Source organism: Falco rusticolus, chromosome 4 (genome assembly GCF_015220075.1).
Source record: "Falco rusticolus isolate bFalRus1 chromosome 4, bFalRus1.pri, whole genome shotgun sequence".
In the NCBI taxonomy this organism is placed as follows: Eukaryota; Metazoa; Chordata; class Aves; order Falconiformes; family Falconidae; genus Falco; species Falco rusticolus.
In genome coordinates, this window is record NC_051190.1 from 105,059,414 (window position 1) to 105,076,514 (window position 17,101).

General features: G+C 41.4%; 1 protein-coding gene across 4 annotated transcripts in view; it reads right to left on the bottom strand.

The window, feature by feature from the left end:
• LOC119146759 (ubiquitin-conjugating enzyme E2 E2) overlaps positions 1-16,897 on the bottom strand; it is a 217,811-nt gene extending 200,914 nt beyond the window's left edge. The window contains exons 1-3 of one of the 4 annotated variants that reach the window (XM_037384921.1): positions 16,524-16,897; positions 11,861-12,049; positions 3,685-3,735 (exon numbers count right to left, since the gene is read on the bottom strand). In XM_037384921.1, coding sequence (XP_037240818.1) covers positions 3,685-3,735; positions 11,861-12,036 — 227 coding nt within the window. In that variant the 5' untranslated portion in view covers positions 12,037-12,049; positions 16,524-16,897. The remainder of the gene's footprint in view (positions 1-3,684; positions 3,736-11,860; positions 12,050-16,523) is intronic. The other 3 variants (XM_037384922.1, XM_037384920.1, XM_037384923.1) reach the window with 3 other exon arrangements.
• Between the last annotated feature and the right edge of the window lie 204 nt (positions 16,898-17,101).

Consider the following 17,101-nt stretch of genomic DNA (forward strand, 5'->3'; position numbering starts at 1 on the left):
GAGGAAGATAGGTAACAACAGTGACTTAATAGGAAAATTTTGAGCAGTTGCTCCAAGTGGTGTCCACAGAGAGTTGCTATTCACTTTGTGCTGGCTCCCTTTGTTTCCAGCTGCTAAGTTCACATTGAAAGAAGCTAAAAATACATTAAATACTTTCCAAACATTATTCTCCCGTGTAAGCAATTGGTATAAGTTGCCACAGAGATGTTGTTCTCTTGCCAGTCAGAAGGGAAATAGTACACAACACTGACAATAGAAGTTTTATTCTATGAAATCTATTGTCTTAGACAAGATGCAGTCCAAAATCAGGGAAAGTTTGAAAAGACATTATTTCAGCAACAAGAATTCCCAACTATTCCCCTCTTCCAGCAAGACAATATATGAAAAATGACACTTAAAGATGAGGTTTCCATCACCTACGAGAAAAGGTATACTCTGCACTACTCAGAGGTATAATATGCAACATTTCCAGCAACCAAGCTTTGGTACTTCAATGAGGAAGAAAGAGTGGCAAACACCTACAATTTAGGAATGCTGTCTCCTGACAAACTAAAATTTCACAATGCTGCAGATTTAAAATACAAATGTACCAAATACAGGGACTTCCCTGACAGTAAGTTCAGCTCTATGCAAAAATAAAAGGGGTGAGGTGGGGAGGTGGCGGCAGTGGGATGGGACACAGCACATATCAAAATCCAACCATTTCCATTTTTTTCTGTTAAATGTGAAGTATAACAGGCTTTCTTATGACATACCTTCCTCCACAAATAGCAACAATTACACTGCTCAACTCCCACACACACCCCAGCTTGACTTTTTGACACTTGAGAACATTACACATTCTCAGCCCTGAGGAATGATCCAAAGTTTGTGGTGTCAAGAGGGACTCTTTCCATCGCTCAGAACCCAAACTACAGAATATGAATACCTCAGGAAGCAGGCAACTCCCATTACTTATAACATTAAATCTTCTTTTAAAGCCAAACGTGACAGACCTTTTAGGAACTCTGAAATCCACAGCTTTCCAGAGTTTTGGAAAGATGCTGCAAGTCGCAGCAGTGATAATCTGCCAATTACAAGGCCCATGTGTGTGAGCAAGACTTGTCTTCCAGAAAAACAAGATTATACAGCCTGTGCTCTTCATGGGAATGAGGCAGGGGAAGCATTAAGATTGCAGCTGCTGCAGAAGTAGAAGCTGCAGCTCCCTTGGAGCTTGTACCGACTGCATAGCCTAGAATGCCATTAAGGGATGCTACTGTACTACAGATACTGTTCCATTTTGTTTATTTTTTCCCCTGGATGAGACAAACCTGAAGCTTTGGCCTGCTGTAGTCAATGGAAAGTCTTGCAACACATCTTGCAATATTCCACCCAAGTTCCAATTCAGCTCAATGTCCTGCCTATCAAGACTTCCTAAATAACTACTTAGAGAGCATTCCTGAGTAATACAGCTTTCCTTCATATCTTCTGTGACATATAGTTCTGAGATTTACCACATTCCTATTGCCCAGTCACGATTAATTTTATATATAAAAGGGGACACATAGTGAAGGCAAGCTGGAATCACAACCATTTCAAGTAGTCTACATCTGTAAGGAACTTATCTTTATGAAATATGTTTTTTTAATAGAAAATCTAACACCTCATAACAATATTCTAAATTTCACTAAACCCAAGAAAGGACATATCAATACTTTAGGGTAAGATATACTGTACTATGGCCTGGTTTTCTTCATTATGCTGAAGAATCATGTCTGGCTGATGTATTTATTTTGTAATGTTTAACTATAATAGAAAATAGATGAAGTTCAAATGAAAACACTGCTTAGACTATGTCAACAGAGCATAAAACTAAATGAAGTGATTCGTATTGACTATAAAAACATATTTGCTAATAGTAAAGTTACTAATGGTTATCTATCAAGATCACAACATGAAATAATTCTGCATCTTAAGAACTGTGTTAAAGCAACAGACACGTGAAGTTAGATGTAATTTTTTGATGTTGCAAAACCGCACCATGCAGTGCACTTTATTGCTGTTTTATCATTAGTGTAAATAATTCAAGAAAAACAGGAAATCTCCAGCTCACTTTTTTTTTTTTAATTGCAAGTCACTGAAGGGCTTTCCACTAAGACAGCCAATGCTCACTTTACAGTTGCTAGCAAAAGAAAATCAAATTAACAGTGTCTTGTATACCGAAACAACTGCTTTGTTATAAAGGGAAAGATTCAGAAAACTAGAACAAGTGACACTGCTATAAAAACTATAAGCCTTTTAGACTCAGTTCAAAGACTTATGCATTCTTCTACAACAGACTCAAGTTTCATATTCATCTCAGCAAATCAATCCACTAATAGGCATCAGTCATCAACACCGAAGTAAAAACTGCCATATAAAACAGCTTTGATGTGATTGAAGACTCGCATACAGTCGTAAGTATGACAGAACAGCTTAGCTATTAAAATGTTTTATCTAGTAAAGAACTGTTCATCCTAATTGACTGAAATACTCTTTGAACGCTATTATTGCAAGGCTACTTCACTACGCAGCACTTTAGTACACAACCACTTGACTTATATCTTGAGATCCAGCACAACCACATCAAATCTTGTTAGAATATTTTCTCACACATCCTTTTGTCAAGAGACCAAAACAATAAAGTTGACTGTCATTTTTACTACCAGTTGCTTAGTTAATTCGATACTGAAACATACTGGGATTCATTATAAATGCTGCATGCAATCAGACATTTCTATCAATCTTTCTTTTTACTGCACTAATAGAATGAATCCTACTAACCACATCAGCTGAAATGGGTCGGCAGGACTGGATGGAAGCTATTCTTCCGCACCGAGCTCGACCTCACTGCACCGCGAGAGGTACGGTGGCAGAGGCTCCTTTAAGCAGTGCTGTACAGCCCTGGCCCAGCTCCAACACTGACCATATGTCAAGCTGACAGATAAGAAGCCCGAGACAGCCATCTGAAAACAACTGTATACCGCCTGGGCCACCAGGCAGCCAGGGTTTCTAGGCCTAGCTCATTACTCATTTCAAAGCCAGTTTTAAACACCCTGAAAGTAAATGTACCGGACAAATGAACAAACCAAAACAAAAACAAACAAAACGTAAGAAACCCAAAAAAAGAAACAAACACAAAAAAAATCCAAACAAACCCAAGCACAAAGTCATTATTAGAAAGCCTACGCAATGATATACTCTATTTCAGGAAGCTTCCACTGAATATCATAACTGATCACTAGAGACACAGTTGGAAGATTAATAATGGTTTGTGCCTATAACATTTCTCCTTCTCCATTATATTCACAGTGTGTTAACAACTTGCAAGAAAAAGGAATCAAACATACCAGCAACTGCCACCATAACTACATTTTACAGAATCAAACAAAAGGCCATTGATTTAATACTTCACATGAACAGTGATTTCATTTTTACCCTGTCTCTATTAACACATCGTAGGGTTCATCAATTTTTACCATTACTCCTGTTACCAGGAAGTACGTCATATCTTTGCATGTAAGCAAACATGTTAATGATCAGCTTTTATTCCAAAATTATTAAGCAATCAGCACAAAGGAATAACTAAAATTTACTCCAGTCCCCTATGCAATTTCCATAATTCCATTTCTGTATGCCAAATTAATAAAATCCAGGTGAACTTACCTACAGTTTGGAGGAGGGTCTAATGTAATTTCTGCAAGTTCTTTCTGAATTCTTAAGAGAAAAAAAATAAAAACCATCAGGACTTTTTTGCAATATGTTTCTTTCAACTTTATGAACATTTCTACAGTAATCAATAATAATGAAACATAATTCTTATGATTTCTGATGGAGAGTTGATGCTTTAAGGTTTCATTAAATGCTCAAAAAATGTGGAAGAAAAATTAAAATCTTTTCTGAAAAATAAACCTCCAATCTGGGACAAGTTACGGCATGGGCAACTACCTAGACAATCCCACTTCTTCTACAGGTCAGGGTTCTAGGCTCCTTTGCTCACTTACACAATAATTACATGCCTCGTATACCCTCCATTTCTAATTCCTCTGCTTATATGTCTCATAGTTCTCGCTCTCCAGAATATTTAGCTTCTCAATGTGTCTTGTACCAGCAGGGCAACATCCCCCCCCACCCCCGCCAGCTTCATAGGATAGCTGTGTCTCACCCTCTGGGAAAGAGCCCATCCCAGTCTTCTCCACAACCTCCTCCTAGCTATTGGGGGCTGCTATCAGGTCCCCCCTAAAGCCTATCCTCAAAGGGAAGTGCTAAAGCTCCCTGGCCAGGCTGGGGACCTGCTGCTGGATTTGCTCCAGTGCATGCTGGATTTGTACTGGGGAGCCCAAAACTGTGTACATTATTCCAGATGCAGTCTAACGAGAGCTGAGTAAAGGGAAATAAATCACTTTCATCTACCTACAGACTATGCTCCTGTTAATACATCCCAGGAGGCAGTTAGTTTTTGTTCCTGCCTCATGTTGAGCTTGCTGTCTGCCAGGGCACCCACATCCTTCACAGCGGAGCTGCTTCCCAGCCTGTATCATTAACAAGGGGTTAGCCCTTCTCACATCCATGATGCTACATCTATCCTTGCTGAATTTCACGAGTTCCCTGTCGAGCCTCGCTTGCAGCCTGCCAAGGTCTCCGTGAGTAGCAGCCCTGCCCCTGCCTGTACAAACCGCTGCCCCCCAACTTGTTATCTGCAGACTTGAGAGTTCACTCTGCCATATCCTCCAGGTCACTGATAAAGATGTGGAGCTGAGCTGGTCTAGTACAGATCCCGGTAATACTGCACTTGTCACAGGCAGCCTGCTGGAGTTCTTCCTCCAGGCAGAGCAACTTCAACGTTAAGGGTTTCTGGACATTCCCAGGCTGATGCTCCCATGCCAAGTCCTTGAATTCCTGATTTCTGCCACATCTGGCAACACAGGCTCTTTTCCCCTCTACCAGCATCTGCAGGAGAGCCACTAACTCACCCTCTGAACAAATTCAAACATGCAGAGTAGGCGTTTCCAGAGTTCCCAAAGGAACCTGTAGGAGTTTACAGTTCCTAAAGACTTGCCAGAGTATGATGCCATAAGCAGGCCTGTGACAGCCACCTTCCCTACAAACTATGCCCCAGGCTTTTTTTATAGGCTACTTCAGTACAAAACCATGAATGTTTAGAAGGAGGCAGGGAAAGAAAAACAATTCATTGTACCCTCAGTATTTTCTTCTTGCCTTCCCCTTCACAGGTTTTCATGTACAGGAACAGATTACTGTTCCTATTATTCCCTACACTAAAAGAAAACCTGCATGGATAATACCACTCAAATTCCTGAGATACACGCTTAAGACACAACCCAAAAGTTCAGGCCTGATCTGAGAAGTACATGTTAAAAATGATTGCCAATTATATATAGGCAAAGAAAATGTTTTAACAAAATAAAAATCCGGGTATACTGGTATATATAACAAAAATGAGCAGTTTAATGCTCTATAGAATGTTTAGATCCAAACACAATCTTACATGCTAAGGAGTCTCACAGCCACGATCAAAATTCCCCTTATGCCACTACGAGTTGATTTTATGGCTATAATGAATAAATGAACCAAAGACAGTAAAGGAACTGGCCTAAACTAGAAACTCCAATTCTTTATCACTCATTCTGAAATAATTAGGACATACGTGGGCGAGATTTGTAGGTAGCTGTAATGATCGTTTATTAGACCAGCTGATACTATTGAAAAGATAACAACACTCTTCCAGATGCTTAGCTTCTCTTCTAACATCTATGCACACCAACCCTACATACATACACACTATGAATCAGAATGTTCATGATACAGAAGTGGAGAAATTCAGTGTTTATTTGGTTTTTGTACTCCTTGAAATATTCACATCTCCAGTACACAGAATTTCCCCAGCATCATTCCTTTCCTGTAAAAGTACAGGCATGGGCTGCTTAATCATATTTGCAGCAAGTCACTGTACTAACACTGAAAATCTACCATCTTTTAAAAAAGGGAAAATCTGATTAGTGAAGTCTTAGCATAACAAACATACTGCTTTCAAAAAGTTACTCCATTTAAACAATTTTGACAGTTCACACCTTTTAGAAGGGAGATCTTACAAGTGTGGGAGATACTTAAAATGTTTTTTCCATATATGACAAATTCCAACTGTGTTTTTGAAATTTACATGATCATAAATTCAAATCACAGGAAACCTAGGTAGCACAGAATATTCTGTTTCATGTTTTATGGGTTGTTTTGCTCTTTCTGCCTTTTGTGAAGTTACAGAATGATGGGATTGAACTTCCATAGAGTCAGGGATTATTCCTTTAATTGCAAAACCAGTTGTTATTTCACTGCATTACAGTGGGTCTGAGACACATCAAGAATGGACTGGCAAGTGCAACTTCAGTCCTAGATCAAAAACCTTATGTTCTTCCTCCTAAATTCTAACTTATGCCACTTCCATTCTAAAAAACAAAAGGGTACAGAGCTCTCTCCTTTTCTCCCTCCGTTCTAGTTGAACCCAAAATTTCTGACTTCTAATGCCAAGAAACTGAAACGGTCCTTTACCAAGCTTTTCCTGTGATTGAGCAAACAAGAACAAATACCTTTCTGCTTCAAGCCATAACAATTGATCAAATGGTACTTTCTATTTATGTTCAAAAGTCCTAATTGCTTCTGCAAGCATCTAAGATAAAGAGATGTTTCATTCATTATTATGTTTATACAAGCAAGATACAACACACTAATACGACACTGTCCATCAATTGCTCCTCAGCAAGTTGTCCGTGTTTGTTCTCCTATTCTGTAGCATTCCAAACTAAAATTAATATATACACCTTTACACCTCCTTTTCTTGCAACCTTAATTTACCTTGCATTCATGCTGAGAGCACATTCATAAACAGTTTCTGCACAGCAGCTGACACGCAATAGCTTCTTCACATGTCACAGCATTCAAAGTTACAATTAAATCATCAGACAGCATCCCAGAGAGCCTTTCACTGATAGAGACCTCCAGTGTGTAAGCTGGCCTTTGTCTGCACGAGTTATTCCACTGCTCTGGCACTTGTTTCATATCTCCATTGAGTTGCCCTCAGAATCTGGCACAGGAGAGCGTGTGCCTCATTTCCTTCGCTGACCACAGAGGGTTCACCACGAGAATATGTGGCCTCTGGCAACAACACATTTTTTGCAGGGTACTTTCTGGCATCTTTTTCTTTGGATTTTCTGCCTCAGTACAGTTATGTTTAGCTATGTCAGAGAGGAAAAAGGACTCAATTAAAATCATTACATATATCCAGTTTATATTTAAACTAATGACCTACTGGTTTACTGTCTATTGGGGAGTGGAGTGACGGCACACGGAGAAGCCCTTGCCAGTAATCAAAACCCTGGGCTGTACACATCAGACATTAAATTTGCAATGTCAGATCTGATACTCTTTGTTTGGTCTTTAAGTAGTCATTTGCCCACCCCCCTCTCTTGTGTGTGTGTGTATATATATATATATATACACACACACACACAAATATTTTTCCCCTCCATTTTACGAACAGAAAAGAATAAACATAAGCCTTTGAATAGTAGTGCAAAGGTTAACCTACCCCTAAATTCAGAAGCATGAAAGTACATTGCAGACTTCAAATACTGTTAATTCTCACAGACACAGATTTAGTACTGTTCTAAGCCTAAGGGGACTGCATGTTGTTTCCTTCATGAAACAGTTAAAGCTCTCTAAAGCTATGAGAGAACCGAACACGTCAGAGGATTTCCCAATATGATTAATAGGAAAAGAAGCAAAATAAAAGACTATATGACAATAAGCTTTTTCTTACCACATCTACTTTTTTAAAAGACATGCCTTTTTACCCATAAAAGCCAGGTGAACTAATATTCCATACTGAAGAATATGCTACTTCAAAAATACTAAGAAATGCAATCACTGGTATGTATTTCAATATTACATAAACTGTGACTGAGCAGGAAATTAATCTAAAGATGGTTAGATTCATGCTTGAGAAAAAGAAATATTCTTGCCTCCATACTTGAGGCACAATAAATGGCAAAGATGTTTCTTATAAGAAAAAGCGCTCCATATTTTGCCATCATATTCAACATGCTAAATATCATACCCAGAGTCCTTGAAAATAATGCTGTGATAAAATTCTCTGAACAAAAAAAGAGGGGAAAAAAAGCTCATTTTTATTTTGTTGAGTTCCAAACAAATTGAATCCATTACCTATTTGCTACTCCTTAACGTTGTAACTTCTTCCAATAAAGAAAAAAAATAGTTAAAAGTTTTTCAGAATTCATTGTAAGCACAGATACTTTCAAAAAAAAATTCCAGGACTGGCCAAAAACGTTGACAGATTTTCAACTATCAACTTCAAGAGCCAAGCAAAACAATACATTTATTTGTTGAGCTACTGTGTCAGCCAAAAATGGTTACACTTCTCTCAATCCAAAGGTCATGCTAAGATTTGCTACTTAAGAGGTAACAAGATGCCTGCTGTTTTCAAGGACAGCAATTCAATTCCATGTCTGAACTGTAATTGTGATATGCAGCGAGTTTCTCAATCTTGACATGTTAGGTAAGAAAGGTTGCTATTTAAGGTGATGCCCTCTGGGTGAGGAAAATTGAAGGACCGGTACGTTGTATGACATACGCTGTAAGCTATTACACCTGTATAGCAGCTAGTCCTAAAAGTATTAGCAGAGAAGGACAGCATGTGATGGCATTCTGCCTTCTTAATGCCATCTATAGCAACGCTAACAGAAGAAACTCTGTATCTTAAAACTAAAAATCTTACTCAAGTATGGATTCAAGTGGTTTCATATAGCCTCCATAATCAGATCATTTTGGAAAGCAGTAAGCTGCGGCAGTAGTATATTCATACGTAAAACACAGTAGCAGTTTACTTTTACACAAGCTAAAGTCAGCACACTGCTAAATCTTGGTTTATATAAAATCTAACACTACTGAAAATTCTTTAAATCTGACTACATAAACACACAAATAAAAGCAGAACATAAGTATTCCAAATACAGATGCACAAATCTTCATTCTAATCCAAGATATACAGTAAGTATCATAATGTAATCGAAAAATACTGTGACTACTACTCCATATGCATGAAAAAGCTTTCCAAGTGAGAAAACGTGACTTTCAGACTCAGATTAGAATCAAGTCTGTGACTTTAGCTCCAGTGCTACGTTAACTTGCTGGTGTTCTCTGCTCTAAACAGGAATTAAGGAATTTTGCAAGATTCCTTGACCAAAGCTGCAACTGCAGTATGCTCTTGTTGTTTGGGGGTTTTATGGATTTTAGCAGAGCTGACTCCTTTAACTATAATGAAGTTATTAGAGAGAATTGTGTAGTGAAACAGTTAAGCAAAGATTATTGTGACTTTAATGCCATACAAACCCAGAGAATTCAAAAGTTGCTAAGCATACATTCAGTACTTTATCATCAGGACAGCTGAATTACTTCAATTTATTTCAATATTTAAAAGATCACTTTTTTAACCTGGTCAGCAAAAACACTCCCATTGAAGGAGTGTAGCCATATTCCTGTACTATTTTTCATTTCTAATGAACAAAAATAATATTACTATGAAGATATTTTATAGACACAGATTCTGTAATACTTATCACATATTGATGAGACTCTGCAATTTTTCCTTTCTTCATGTTACTCCTCTCCTTTTTAGGCTCTACTTTAATTTCTGATTTTCCTTTCTGAAGGTATTAGTGATTTGAATTAAGAAGCAAAGAAACAAGACCTGTAACAGGAAAACCTGGCCAGATTAAGGATGTTTATATAATTGTATTCCCAATTCTAACACAGTGACAAACTACTGAACATTATAAAAAAAAAAAGGGGGGGGGGGCAGGGGGAGAAAGAAATAAGAAAAGAATACTATGGTACTACTAAAAAACCCTGTTACTATAAAAATCATGTTGCTGTCATCATTCCACAAAGTGCTATGACAACTAGCACTCTTAAAACAGATTTTTTTCAAAAATGTTTTTTATTGTGCACATATCTACAGAACTCTCATATATCATCCCAGCTTTTAAAATGCATAATCAAAGGCTTTCCTTCAATATTAGTACATATGTAAAACTAGTTTTAGAGTCTAACTGGCAAACGTACTGATGTCAGCAACTGGCATAATTAGTTTCAGCAGAACCATAAGCAGATATGATTAAACTTTAAAAGGTTTAAGTAATTTTATCACTGCAAAATGCATGTTGATAAAAGCTCTAAGCTTTGAAGATACAAAGCTAAGATTAATAGACCAATTTCTGACATATCATTATCAATTTTTTAATAGCATGGTGTCCACAGGCACTTGTCAGAACTGTGGCATCATTACACTAGGCATTGTACAAAAGTTCAGAATACATAGACTCTTTTCTAAAGATGTTCAAAACTTTTTCATGACCTTAAAAATCATGATTAGTTGAATACTCCTAATATTTAAAAAATTAACATCAGCAGGAAGCAGACAAGAAAAGCTGGCCAGAAACTATAATGGCTGTGAGGGTTAACTACATGAATAATATCATGGTTTGAAGTGAAACCTGGGGTTGGGTTTTTTTCCTTTTTAGTCATAAAAGGAAATATGGGCAAGCTTTACTGGCCATCCTGTAAGCGATAGGAATGGAGAATCTAACAGCGTCATAGTAGGAATGGGTCTTTAGAAAGCATTTCACCAGGGAACAAAAAAAAGAAGAAAGGCTAGCTGTAAGGAAGGTGTCTATGGCAGAAGAAAAGCATAATACCTCACTGGAAAGACAGAAGAGACTTCAATATAGAGAAGTATGTAAAAGGTAAGGGACAGACTAAGCCAAGACAAAGGCTTGAATCTTGAAGAGATGTACACACACGTTTATATACTACTATTTACAGACTCCTACTACACACATATATTATAAATTATGGCAATAGGGCCTTGATACTTCTTTGCCACAGCACCATAGTGGCACAATTCCAATGTTTTTTCTTGTAGTTTACACAGCCTTGAACTAGCAACGTAAGAGGATCTTGGAATTCTGCATCAGGAGAACCTGCAGAATTAGTCTCTTGTCAGATTGTTTTAAAAGTGTTTTTTAAGTTCAATCACTGTAATCCCGTTTGAATTCTGTTGCCTAGACTAACACCCCTACGTGCACTAATGAAGTAATACTAAGCTGTAAATTCCTTCTGTCTGGCCCGAGCAAGACAATCATTATCTGGAGATTGACACGATAGCATAAATAATGTAAATAGTTACTCTACAAACCCACCCTTCCTCTCAAGTAGAAAAGAGAAGGAAAAGAAATTGGTATTAAAACAGACCACAGTTTAAAGTAATGAAACCAACATGCATTTGCTGTTCACTCAAATATTTCTGACATGACCATCTGGGAAAAGGAAACACAGTACTTGACAGCAACAGGTATTACGGTAGTCCTAACGTGCTGAGTTACTGAACTGTCTGAAATGTTTATGGTTAATTAACTGTAAGTTACACTGACAAGTTTCAACATCAGTCATACATACACATACAGAGATATATTTTATAAGGCTACAAAACCGTCCGAGTTTTACTAGCAATAAAAAAGTGTCAGCTTTTATCATGCAAACTACTATTAAAACCATGTGAAAGGGTCAATCTGTCAAAGAAAGGAAAAAAGTATACAGGTCTCATTACTGTGACCCATCTCAAAAGGCTATTACACTGACATAGTAGTGTTATAATAAAACACTAAGAAAATTAATATACTGAGTCAATACATACATCTGATTGTCAGCTGAAAAAAAGAGAAAGGAAAATAAACAGCCATAAAGAACACTGTACCTTTTAGCACTAGTTGACAGTTTAGCAGCTGTTTTGCTTGATATTTTGCCCTCTTTTTTCTTGGGTTGAACTTGCTCCCTTTCTTGTTCCTGCTGAACACCTTCACGCTGATCTCCATCAGAGCTGCCTCCACTAGTGCTTGGACTATCATCAACTCTCTGCCCCTCTGTAGACATGGCAGATGCTGCACTGAACAGAAAACAAACAACAAAAGTTAGCTTTTTCAGAAGAAACCATCCAATAGTATTTCTCACATGCCTTAAGGAAGTAACAGATGAGCTTCATGTGTCTTAATACATAATGCTTGTCTTCAGTGCTTCTTAGTACTTCAATAATCTTAGTACTGAAGAGTTTTGCCATAAGCATCTTAACAGTAATTCAGGAGGCGGTCATTTTAAACCCCATACCAAATAAATAATAAACACTCATATATATGAAAAACATAATTTATTGTAGTTCAGCAGGAAACAATTCTGTAAGTATAATAGCATTCACTGTCAAAGATATTTTTCAACCGCTTGGCAATATCACGAGTTAGCTATCTCATCACTATGTCACCGGGTCAAATCTAGCACAGTTTGTTGAAAACCGAGAGCTATTACTATCTTATGACTCTCTGTTATCCCATATGAAATAAATCTGTGGGCTCAATCCAAGCCTATAATGTGGGTTTCCACATTACAAAATCCACATCTTGGCATGCTCGATGGAAACATTCACAGAACCAAAAGGCGGGACTGTTTGTATTTACTAAAACAGTACGCTTCTAGAGAGGCAAGCATGCTCGTAGAGGGTAAAAGGAAGTTTTCTCCTGACAAATTCTGTTCAGGCAATGCGAAGCAACAAAGCTGTCAGACAGCACAAGTGCAAGAAAGCTTGGTATATTTCAGAAGTCAAATCAGTGCTTTGTTTACACACTTCTGATACTAGTTAGCTATTTTCATTTCTTCCTTCCTTTTGAATAGTATAACAATACACCGACAGATGAGGAATTACAAGCCCACTGTTACAGCTGTCACGACTTCTCAAACTGTTCTAATGAAGGGCAGATGTCCATGAAAAACTCTTACTGAATTAGCATATATGGTGGCAATGACTGTTAGAAAATTTTACAAAAAAACAAAGAACCCTCAAACCCAGACCCAGAGAGTCTTTCCTTTAACTCCAAACTTAGAGCTTATATATGTATTTTATATATCCTCCTCTAGAGATTTTAATAAAAGAACCACCTTCAAAGCCCACGGGCCTAAACATTACTTGCTTACACCCACGCAATCCCCATATATCCGGGTGGTTTTCTGATCAAATCTGTCTGAATCCAGAATTTGCTCTTTCATACACAAAGAGTTTTAAATTGCTGTGAACTTTGACTTGCCTTTCCTCTTACCTATGTACAGACACCATCACAATTAAGAACAAAACTATTCACCTTGACTATTATATGTTTTAATACTCTCTCAAGGGAGAATAATGAGATTGCAGGCTCGGATTCAACCATGCTCATTCAGTGGATTAAACAAAGTTCATCTCCCTGCACATATTTATGGAAAGAGACAGCAAAGGAAAAGTAAAGTAACATCAATGCCAACAGGGTTATGTTGAAAAGGATGGTTTTTAAAAGGGCTATAAGTGTTCTAGTTATAGCTACATGTAAGAAAATAAATTCACTCCTGTTCTGCAAAAGCCTTACTAAGATCCAATTCTATCAAACCATACACACAGTGGAGTTGAAAAACTAAATGTTTCAGGCATTATTGACACAATCCAACCAACTTCAGGAGGAATTAGGTTTTTTTAGTCCCATTTATAGCTATACTGAAAAGGAAATCTGGAAGTATGGAATCCCTTCAAAATGTTCAGATGCTAAAAGAAATAGCAAGTAATAGCAAGTGATGGATATGGGGCCAGATTTCTCTTGATCAGCTTAAGCTGCATTTTGGATTTTATAATGGAAAATAATACTTTATAAATACAATTTCACATATAAATTTATATAAAAACACAACACCTAGTCTGCTCATTGAAGCAACTGAAATAATGCATAGCTTGCATCCCAAAATTAGAATACCAGAACTGTTCACTATTCAAGAACAATTTTTCATATGGTACAGCTACAACATTGTATTTAACATAATTCATATATTTGCACAGGTTAATGTTTAGATATTTACATCCAGGTTGTCAGATCTTAAGACTAAAGCAACAGAAGATTTAGAGGTGATAAAACACAAAAATACTGTATTCTGACAAGTCAAAATATGCCTTTAATAACTGTAATGCAATTTTGATAGTAGGTACCCATTTTCTTTGATACAGCTAAAACACAATCTCTTTTTCAACATAACACTTTTGATGGCCTTTATTTACTCTAGATTTTAGTCCTGATCTTTGTTTAATACATCTAATTTTAAGGAGAAAAATTCCTCTCACAATGTACATAGGCTTTAACACTGCAGGCCAGAAAGTTAAAAGCATATTTAATAAAGCCTATATGCACAGGACATCTGCTGTGAATAATCTTGGCTATAAGTACTACTATTATCCAAAAACAACTGTATTCACTTCGTAAGTTCAGGTTACTATCCAGCAGACACTGTAACAGTAGCCCAGAGCATATAATTACTGTAACATGTAATGCCAGCATTTACAACAAGAAAATGCTTAAATCTGTCATTTGATGTCTGGCTAGATTCTTGGGGTTTTTTCCTCTCTCCTCTCTCTCTCTCCCTCTCTCTCTGTTCCCCTTTCTGACATCCAGGCAGTTCTTTCCATGCCCTCTCCTCATGGTGTCTACAATTTTAGGAATTTTGTATGGTTCAAGGGATGCTCAGTATCGTCATGTAAAGTGTGTTTTAAAGGCCCTGAAGTTGGACACTTCAAAACGTGGTCAAACTTAAAAAGACAAACAAACACATGAACAAATAAAAGAAGGAGGAGGGGGGGAGGGAAATAATCAACAGAGAAGATGACACTGCAAGGAAAACATTTCACTGCCACAAACACAGACAGAGAAATGCAAGATTGAATCTGGAGAGCCATGAGTGTGTTTGCAACTGTCACAAGGAGCAAGAGGAAAGACACACGATGTCCAGGTCCCCGCTGCCAGGCTATTCTACATTCAGATGAGGGTTGCTAACCTCCCTGCTGTTGTGCTGAGAAAAATGAGCAGAAGGGACAGGGGAAGGAGTGAAAGGGGACTTAAGTCTCTCCCTTACCGGGAGATGATTCAGCAGAGACACACATTACAAGTGTAACTACAACTATCAATTCTAAGCGAAGAGTGTCCAAAAGATCCTGTTTCTGTCATACATATCCACTGGCACCTTCCCCTCCCTCCTCAAAAGGAAAAAACCCAAACCCAAACCACAACAAAGAAAACAAACCACCACCACTCCCCCACACCACAACACCACCACCCCAAAAAAAAAAAAATCAAATGCAGCAGTCAGGGACAGAGAGATCCTGGCAATGTGCAGATGGGTCCCAAGGGCAGCAGAGCTAGCAGTGATGTCTTTCTAAAGCGGTCTTTATTTCCTGTAAGCCAAGGTGAATTGAATATTTCTGCAGGGTCCACGAAGAGCAGCAGCAGCAGCAGCAGCCGCCTTACTTCATCACCAGAAACCGTAAAGGGCAAAAGGACCGAAAACATCACAGCAGGGGATGCAGGAGCCCGGCTTGCGGCCAGGCAAGGTCTGCCTCCGAGAGGGGCACCCGGAGGGCCGGGACAGCTGCCCCGGGCTCCCACGGACCCGGGTGGGCATACACGCCACTCGCCCCTCTCCCCCCGCCCGCCGGGGAGACCCAGCACGCGCAGCGGGCCGTTGGGCCGGGGGGTGTGTGCATGGGTACCCCCAAACGCCACACGCACCCCGCACCCCCCCGGCCGCGCAGCCGGCAGTCGGGCCGGGGTGAGAAGTAGAAGACAGCCGGGGAGAGGAGGAGGAGGAGGAGACTGCGAGAGGAAGACGTCGGGGGCACATGAGGGAAGGGAGGAGGTTGGGCTGCGGGGCACCTCCGGGCGCTCGGGGTGGGGGGGTGGGGGGGGGTAGAGCCCCACCCGAGGGGCTCCAGCCCGGGGCGCCCACCGCTGCGGGGCCGGGGGGGATGTGGTACCCCGGAGGCTCGGTCATGGGGAGGGGGGGCACGGGGTCCCCCAGCGCCGAAGCGACCCAGGGGCGCAGCGAGTGCCGCGGGGACTACGCGATGGGCGCGGAGCTGGGGCGGGGGGAGGGGGGGGCGCCGCTGCTGCCCCCGCAGCGGGGCACGCAGGACAAATGGACACGGAAGAGTTGTTCGAGGGGTGTGGGGGTGCCGAGAAGACATGGAGGCTGGAGCAATGGCCGGAGGATGGATGGGGCCGGGGGCTGCGGGGAGCGTTGGCAGAGATGCCGAGGTGGCGGGGGGCGGCCGGGACTGTTGCTAAGAAAGCGCAGGGACGGGGATCACGGGGGGGGGAAGGGGGTACCAGGCAGCGCCGGGGGGATACGGAGGGGGGAGGGGAGATGAAGGATAAAGGTAGAGACCGAGGGTCGCAGCTAAACGGGGGGGGGGGGGGGGGGGGGGGGGAGACGCCGTGAGGGAGGGATGACGAGGGACGGGGGGGGTAGGAGCCCGGCGGGGGGAGGGGAGGCAGGCGGGGACCCAAGCCGGGGCAGAGGTGTACCTCGGGAGGGACGGGGCGGGCGGGGGGGACCGCTGCTACCTGCAGGCGAGCGCAGGTCTCTCTCGCTCCCTCCCTCGCTGGCGCCGGGCACAGGCTCACGGGCTGCGGGACAATCCGACGCGGTCGCCCCGACTCCGGCCGGGCGCGGGGCTGGGAAGGGGCTGCAGCCGCTCACTGAGTCATGAGCCCGCTCGCCCGCGCTCCTCGCCCTCGCCTTTCTCTCCGCTCTCTCCCGAGCAGCAGCGGCGGCCGCTGCTGCTGCTGCTCCTCCCGCCGCCGCCGCTCCTGCCCCCGCTGCCCGACGAGAAGTGAAGCCGTTGCCGCGCGCGCGCGCGCCCCCGCCGCCTCCGCGCGCGCGCGCCCCCGCCCGGTTAGCGCCGCGCGCGTGCCCGCCAGCCAATTAGCCCGGGCGCTCGCGGTCTGCCGAGGGAGGGGCGGGGTGGGCGGGAGCGCGCGCGCGCTTTCGGCGAGGGGGCGAAGTGGGAGGGGGAAAGTGACAGGCGGGCGGGGAGGGGGGGTGGGGCGCGGGCGCGCGACCGCGGGGGCCCTTGGAGGCCGCGCGCCGCCGGGGCGGGGGG